The sequence below is a fragment of the Lolium rigidum genome, chromosome 7 (assembly GCF_022539505.1).
Source record: "Lolium rigidum isolate FL_2022 chromosome 7, APGP_CSIRO_Lrig_0.1, whole genome shotgun sequence".
Lineage (NCBI taxonomy): Eukaryota > Viridiplantae > Streptophyta > Magnoliopsida > Poales > Poaceae > Lolium > Lolium rigidum.
The window spans coordinates 125,526,069-125,534,499 of NC_061514.1; the positions used below are offsets into that span (position 1 = coordinate 125,526,069).

At 44.8% G+C, this 8,431-nt stretch overlaps 1 protein-coding gene across 1 annotated transcript; it reads right to left on the minus strand.

The window, feature by feature from the left end:
• Positions 1-1,171: 1,171 nt before the first annotated feature.
• On the minus strand, positions 1,172-7,080 carry LOC124678518. Its single transcript, XM_047214390.1, has 7 exons — positions 7,014-7,080; positions 6,757-6,920; positions 6,445-6,661; positions 4,385-5,715; positions 4,042-4,195; positions 3,894-3,955; positions 1,172-1,648 (listed from the first exon to the last, which is right to left on the minus strand). Exons 4-6 carry the CDS (start codon positions 5,669-5,671, stop codon positions 3,930-3,932), a joined length of 1,467 nt encoding a protein of 488 aa, XP_047070346.1. The 5' UTR covers positions 5,672-5,715; positions 6,445-6,661; positions 6,757-6,920; positions 7,014-7,080; the 3' UTR covers positions 1,172-1,648; positions 3,894-3,929.
• Between the last annotated feature and the right edge of the window lie 1,351 nt (positions 7,081-8,431).

Genomic DNA, 8,431 nt, shown 5'->3' on the forward strand with positions numbered 1-8,431 from the left:
ACCCCAAGCTTTGTGCAATTTGAAAGCAGTCAACTAGTATAGCAGTGTAAGGTCCCCATATGTCAGATGCTCCTGGGCATGCATCAATAAGTTCAAGGCAGTCAGATTCTACCACAGCTGGTGAGCATCCAACCCTCTCTACCAACTGCAAGCCATAACGCAAGGTTACTGCTTCGGCTGTTCGTCTCACCATGATCATTACGAATCACAGCAGCAGCAGCCCCCAAACCACTTGGAAAAAAAAGGTCGCATCCACATTCAGTTTGTACTGCCCAGCAGATGGTTTCTTCCTTGATATGGTCCGCTCCGCTTTGCTAGAAACCGAACCATAGTATAATTAATCTTAGATCTACTGTAATACTAGTTTCAGAACAAACACTCTGTAAAGGAAAATTCAAAAGAAATTGCTGCTCTACTAAGTTGTTTAACGATGGAGTTATCTCAAGAAAATAAAATCCCTTTGTTTGTTTTTTTTTTGTTGAGAAAACGCAAAGGACCTTGCGTTTCTTTTCATTGAATAGATAGAGTTTGTTACATTTCTCCCAAGAGGGAGAGGTTACAGAGAAGAAAAAAAAAGATCAGTGTACATCCCATCCCAGGTTTCTGGCCCTTGTCACCAGCCCGAGCCCAGCTTCTTCCTGGATGCTCGAGGTGAGCATGCTGAATTGCTGATTGATGGCTGAGCACCTTCAAACACAGTCATCGTGCATTTTCAATAGCATCAAAGAAGTGAGTAGGGTTGCCGTGGCGAGGCCATTGCACAGGGGCTTGGGAGTGCATTGCCTGGCCTTGACTCACCACTCAAAGAGGGATTCCTCCTTAACTGGGGCCGTGCAGGTAAGGCTTAACCAGGACAGAATTCCGTGCCATATCTGTCTGAAGAAGTGGCATCTGAGGCATCAGGCGTGACATTTTTTCAGGAGCCGGTTGCAGAGCAGGCAATCTGAATGATGCAGTTGGTCACGGCAAGCGAGATGATCAGCAGCACAGCAGCAGTCTTGCTCAGCGAGCTAGTGGAAAAACTTCACTCTCAGCGGTGCCCAATTCTTCCAGACGCGTTACCAAGCTTTGCCTGCGATGGATCCCTGGAACGTGGCCTTGTAGCAGGATTGTGCAGAGTAAATGCCATCTGCAGTCCACTTCCAGATCATGCGGTCTGGTTCAGCCAGGATGGAAGTACTGGCCAATCTCCTGAAATCCGAGCACGTCCTGAATGTCTCTAGCCCAAGTATTGGCATGGAGTCCTTCTGCCATGGTTCTCACTTAGCGTCGACGTTTGGGGATGCATGCAAACAGATGTGGCGTGATCTCGCTGATGGATTGTCCGTTGATCCAGTGGTCAGTTCAGAACAGTACTGATTGCCCGTTGCCGACCTACATGGTGGCGGATGCGAAGAAAAGGGCTCGCTCCTAATTGGAGAATTGTAGCTCTCCAGGCCCTGTTCGTGTCGGTGCTGCTGAACCACAGCCAACGCAGACGCAAGGCCAGGCCAGCGCGTTCCAGGTCGCAGACGCCAAGGCCACCCAGCGAGAACGGTCTGCAGACACGGCGCCAGTTCAGATGGCAGTTGCCAACGTTTGCTTCTGGACAGCTGGCCCATAAAAACCCTCACTCGATCTTCTCCAGTTGCCACCTAATCCATTAATGCTGTAACACATAACACATAAATAAGTAAAAGTTCACACTACATGCACATTAGCAATTTACTGAAGCAGGGACAGACAGGATTGGAAATGAAGTCTCGCTTAACTGAAGAAAGATAGCGTGAAGCCAAGAAGGAAAAAACTTCACATATATGAACTATGCTAGACAGGCCTCACCTATAACTTCCATTTTTTCCCTTTAAATATGAAGATTAGTCTTATTTATGTGCCTGTGTACAGATTGTTCTATAAACAAGAAAATTGATCTTCAATCCCAGAAAAACCATTTTCTCTGGAGAAGTTTAGTAGTCCCCCCATCTCATGAAACTTGTCTTAGATTTGTCTAAATTTGGATGTATTTAGACACTAAATAGTGTGTAGATACATCCAACTTTTTACAAATATAAGATAACTTTCATGGAACGGAGGGAGTACAATAAACTGATCACGTGCACATAATCAGCCTAATCAAACAGGACTTAACTAACCAGACTAAATTAACAAATGCCAAGGGGTGTTTACATGATCAAGGAGGAAGTCCGTCAGAAATGAACTCTTGATAAACCACTTAAAATTCCCACCGTTCTTAGTTTCTGATCATCATCAGCTAACTAACAGTACGAGACATATGATTGTGAATGCATTTGGTTGATACCTTTCGTACTAGTACTATTCAGTGCAAAGTTGCAGGTTGTGACAAATGCAACTTGATCATCATCTCAAAAACATCTAACTAAAGGCAATTGATACTCAGCATATGCATCATCCCATGCACCAAGGTAAAAATTGATGGCCATAAGTATCTGCTTGTCCATGGTTAAGTTCAAAGCAAAGGCTTTAAAATGATATTGGGCAGCTGGTCATCAGAAAATAAGTTTTTATAAACACAACAGTTATCAGCACAAAGCGCACGCATATGCAGTATACAAGAAATCAAATTAGATAAGTTTCACACCAACTTGAAATTTCATAATGACCAATTGGCCACACATACTGGAGAATGCAATAACTCCACTAGAGTGAAGATAAACAACAGATAATAAACCACCACCATGACCTTTCCATCTTCAGTACTACGGAAAGGATTAAAAAACACAACCTTTCGGTCTATAAGCATGATGTTTCACAAACATCATGACCAACCAACGACACAAAAGCTAAGGTACTTGCTGCCTAGTATAGCACCAGATATGATGCTACTGTTCTTAAGGGAGGGCAGTACAAATACTAACAATTAACAGAAACATGTGACACATATTAGAAGATGAAAAAGAACATAGCAAGGTGGTTGACAGACTAGTTCCACTAAAGTGCATCAATGTAAAATCTCGATGTATAACTACAGAGACATAAAACAGATCGCCATATTTCCATGCGTTTGTTTGCCCCGCACCACAATATTGACCAGAAAAAAAAAAGCTATACCAAGGAGAAACAACTGAAGCAACAACTTTCCTACTAACACTACAACGTGAACTCAACTATTTTCTACCTTTATTTCTTCCATCTCTTCCCAAATTAAGTAAATCACACTCGTATGTAGACTGCACTATGAACTGAAGACAAGAGAAATTCCAAAGTCATTATGACCAACTAGAAAGGGAAAAGGGGCAGCAGGCCTGAATATAAACTGAGATTTAGTCATTTCATAGAAAATTGAACTCGACACAAATCTGTGAAAATAAAGACAACAAGTAAAGGGGTAGAATTCTGTAACCCACCTCCTAGGAGGAATGTAAACAACTCTATCTTTTAAATGAAATGAGAGTTAAAGGTCCTTTGCATTTTCTAAAAAAAAAAAGAATTAGTAGGACTAACATTTATAACATGAGTAGAAATGATGCAATGCACGCATGCAAGGACATAATAGGAAATTCCACCACAACGTACACAGTATTAACACCAGGGGCACGTGTTCTAGAAAGCTAAAAAGAGACACAAAGAGAAGTAGTACGCTCAATCAGAAACAGGCAGAACAAAAAAAAATGGAGATCTGCGCTGCAACTTTCAGACTCACCTCCGCTTAGACACATTGCTAAGCAGAACTCACAAGGGATGAGTAAAACAAAACTAAAAGAACAGCAATAAGAAAGGTCACTTGTAACTTCCCAATATTCATATGAATCAACACATACAACCACAAATTAAGCACACGCAGAGCCACAGATACCAAGATATGGGCATATTCACACAGCTGAACATACATGCATTGGTGACAAACCTAACAAAGCAAAGGTTCCAAGAATTACCGATGGCCTGGAACTTAGGTGCATTCCATGGTAGTATCAGCAAATCAGCCCAACATCAATGTCTGGAAAATTGGAATCCGCACAGTTAATAAGTTCTGTTGTCACTATAATTTTTTTTATTTAAAAAAGCATTGTTTTCAAGTCTTACCTTTTAACTCTAGTGGCATCTCTTTCTTATTAGGAAGCAGCAGCATTGGATTTATAGTTGGGTACTCTTCTTCCGACTTTGTAGCTCTTTCATGTGCTAGTTTCTCAAATAATTCTTCGTTTCTTGAATATATCTCCAGTTGGTTCCTGCTCATCTTTTTTTTAACGAAAATATTAACTGACAATTCATCACAAATGTTGCTTATTTAGTACATGTTAGTCCACAGTTTTCACTGTTCATCGGTGGTTTTAGGAAAAAAAAAGGTGTTAAGCAATTATATAGGAGGAACAAATTTAATGGGGGTATTGTGATAAGTGCACTACTCTTAGAAGGGAGGGAGTACCTCGCTGTCCTTTTCACATGTTCTAGTCAGTTGACAGGAGATAGCTTCATCATTGACTTGGCTTGCATGTGCAGTCGCCTCGAGCAAAGCACTGACTGTTAGGGTTAACTTAACCACTTCTTTTTGATGGCCTTCTTTTTTCCTCAAATTCAGATGCAGCGTACACAAGTTTAAGTGACCACTTGTGTAGATGGGGAACTCTCCTTCAATGATCTGGACATTTGATGACAACGAAGTTGCTTGCAGTAACACTTGAGCGACACAAGGAATATCCGTTGTATAATCTAAGGCAAGGTTCACTCCTCCCACAACAACCACACCAATAGACGCTTGAAGTACATCTGGTATGGTGCGTGTTTTGCCATCTTCTACATGCAGAACACTCTCTGGGAATTCATCACTTTTTATGAATATGATATGGCTGAGCACATCATTTGGATCCTTTGTCCAGCATGGGACTTTATAGAATTCTTCATTTTTCACCTTTTTCTGCTCATTGACATCCCAAACCTTTGTTGAAATGTGAAGATATCTCAAGATTAGTTTTGATATCTTTGCCCAGTTATTGATGTACCGCTTCCCCAGTTCTGTCAACAGCTGCATCTGCGCACCCAACAATGGATCGAGTGATTTCAGAACAAGCATGAAGATGAATTTATTTTTTATGCTCTCAGCAGTGTGTATTATCAGTGCTGCCATAGCAAGCAGAGACTTGACAGAAGACCTGGCTGGATCAAAGTGAGATAGCTCATTAAGCATATCTTTCAGAGCACCAAACCCTACTCCAAAGTTTTCTAACTGAGGGCCATCACGTAGTAGCCTGGTATATCCTCCCCCATGGGAAAGTAAGATGGATCCTTTGATGTACTTCCTTGGTTCATGTCTCCCGTCATCCTGCTGCTGCCGCTTCTTGTTTTTATCATTCTCATCGCTCTCTTCCTCCTTTTCTTCAATGAACTCATAAATGGTTCCATTTGAAGTTTGGAACCCTCTCATCCACATATGTCTACCTTCAATGATTGCTGTGATAGTCTTCTTACCATCAGTAAATGCAACAGTGAAAACACACATGCTGTCTGGAGTGAGATAAAACTCCTTCTTATTGCTTCCCTTCCCCTTCACAAGGGTCTTAAATTTCTGCCTGAGACGTTTGCGTAGCCGGTCCATCTGGCTTGCATAAGAGCGGTGTAATTTTGCAAAGTCATATTCGTGGCTCAGCTTCAAGTTGATAGTCATCAAAGGAGGCTGGTCTGGCAAATCATAAATGCCATCCTCTTGCTGAGCCATTGAGACTATGTCCAAAAAACCTTCACACTGAAGTCAGTTCCCCACTGCAACGAACACACCAAACATGCCAAATAACATTAAGTTTACATTTCATCAAAGCATCAGCGGCAATTTATAAACAGCAGTCACCCTTGAATATCTACGCTATGCTATTAAATTTTACATTTCATCAAGGCAGCAGTGGCAATTTATAAACGACGTTCACGCTTGCATATGTACGCAGGGAGAAATATGCTAACCAAGCACGTCAAATGGAAAAAGTTAGGACTGCAACATAGAGAACATGCTAACAACTCAGTTTGTGGGGTATAATTGATACATCCAAGAAAAGGACATGATAATAGCAGGTCACAAAATAAGTAATGAGAAGGATCAGTGAACTGCAGTGTATAGATGTCATCAATATGGATCACCAGGTACAATTAAACCATTCAAGAAGTGGACACTGTAAAGCATTTGCTGTAATAAAAGACCACCAATAAGCCATGCATAGGATCAGAGAGGTACCGTTACGATCTGTACAGAACTAAACTACTCACCAATCAATATAGTGAAAAAGGATGAACAAATAAGTACAGAATCAGGTTGCATGGTAAAAAAAATGAACATGAGCAGGTTTGCAAAATTGTGCATCAGTATTATGTGTCAACTTATCACTCATAAATTATGCACCACTGACAGGAAAGTAATAAGCATAATTATTGCCTCATAAAGCACTTTGATTCCAAGAAAGTAGGGACCCATCATTGTACAAGTGGGTTAGCGAGATGTACCTAGCGAGGGAGTGTGGGAGGCCCCTGTGGCAGGGTGGGGTGAGGCAATGGAGTAGAGAGGCCGGTGAGTCCACTTCAGCAGGGGAGGCGCCTGGCTAGAGCTTTGATCGCCCCTTGCTCTCGCCGTCTCGCGGGACGAGCAGGAGGAGGAAGGAAGTTCAGGTCAGGGGTGAAGAACTCCGTCTCTGCTAACCCTAGTCGCAATGTCGCCGCCAGCCTAAACAGCAAACCCGGCGGGCACCACGAGTGGTGAGAAATACATACAGGAGAATCCAAAATCTCAAACAGGCTGTGACGAGATACGGAACCTACCGCAGGGTCGCCGAGAGGAGCCGGCGCAGGGAGGTGCAGCGGAGCGGTGGTATCTCGCCCTAGCCCCTTGCTCTCGCGGGACGGACAGAAGGAGGCGGCGAGTTCAGGCGAGAGGCGAAGACTCCATTTCCGCTAATCCTTGCCGCAATGCCGCCGCCGCCGGTCTAAAATTGGAAACCGCAGCGGCCACCACCCACGAGTGATGAGAAAAATAGGCCAATCGAAACAATCCAACAGGTTGTGACGAGATACGGAACCTGCGTAAGTCGCTGGAAGGAGGCGGCGCGGGGAGGTGAAGCGGCGGGATGGCGGCGCAGGGAGGTGAAGCGGCGGGGTGGCGGCGCAAGGAGGTGAAGCGGCGGGGTGGCGGCGGTACCTCGCCCTAGCCCCAACTACACCCTGCTGCCCTGCAACCCTGGATCGGCGATCGAGATGAGGGCCGTTTCGGGTTGCGCCGAGACGTTCGTTTGTTCGGTCGTTCCCTGGAAAGAAGTCTAAATCACCCCCCTAAGTATTGAGTTTGGGACTGAGAACCCCCTAACTTTAAACTGGGGCACTTAACCCCCTATGTTTGCAAAACCGGACGACTAGCCCCCTCATGGTGGTTTTGCCTGTATTGCGGGCGGTTTTGGTCGCCGCATGTCTGGCATGTGCGATGATTAGCCCCTCGCGTCATTGCTAGCTCCGCCCGCAGCGTGTCGTTCTCCCGTGCCAGCGCCGCGTTCGCCTTGGCTTGCATGCGCGCAGACCTAGCCTCCGACCTCGCTTCCTCGTCGTCGTGACCGACCTCGGCGTAGCAAAGTTTCAGCTGGTCGTAGTAGAGCGAGCGCGCTGAGCACGACCAGGAGCGGGAGTTGCTTGTTCTGGGAAGCGTGGAGGTACGCAGCGTAGGAGAGTTTGATGGTGTCCATGACGACCCTAACCCTACACAGCTTATCCTGCTCGATCTCATCCAGCGACGGTGCGTCTTCAGGTTGATTTCCATGGCGGGGTACATGCAGTCGTAGGTGGCGCGCGCCTCTTTGGGCACCGCGTCGGCCACGCTCATGAACTTGGAAATGGGCAGCGACCCCTTCGTCGCGATCTCAGCAACAGCCTCCTGTTTCGCCCGGCGCCGGACTACTAGACTATCGCTCCACAAACGCGGCGTTGACACGCCGGAGGGTGTCGCTGTTGGTGGCTGATGACCCACAAGTATAGGGGGTGTATCGTAGTATCTTCGATAAGTAAGAATGTCGATCCCAACGAGGAGCAGAAGGTGTTGACAAGCAGTTTCGATGAAGGATTCACTGTAAATGCTCACGTACAAGTATTCGTGGGGTTTTGATGTAACAGATTGAATAAAGTACGAGTATGTAAAGTACGAGAGAAATAATTGCAGCGAGTGGCCCAATCCTTTTTAGCACAAAGGACAAGCCGGTTTGTTTACTTATAATGACCAAACGTTCTCGAGGACACACGGGATTTTAGTCTAGTGCTTTCGCTACATACAGCTGATTAATCTTCATTGTTTTGATAAGTGTTGTGTGGGTGAACCTGTGCTAATGTACCGCCCTTCCTAGGACTAATACATACTTGTGATTATACCCCTTGCAAGCATCCGCAACTACAAGAAAGTAATTAAGATAAATCTAACCACAGCCTTAAACTCGAGATCCTCGCGATCCCTCCCCGC

Excerpts from the sequence above, each read along its gene's own strand:
- LOC124678518 (XM_047214390.1), bottom strand. The coding sequence starts at position 5,671 with ATGGCTCAGCAAGAGGATGGCATTTATGATTTGCCAGACCAGCCTCCT. Across the intron at positions 4,196-4,384 it reads CATGTGAAAAGGACAGCGAG|ATGAGCAGGAACCAACTGGA; the intron begins GTACTCCCTCCC and ends GTTAAAAAAAAG. Across the intron at positions 3,956-4,041 it reads GATGCCACTAGAGTTAAAAG|ACATTGATGTTGGGCTGATT; the intron begins GTAAGACTTGAA and ends CCAATTTTCCAG.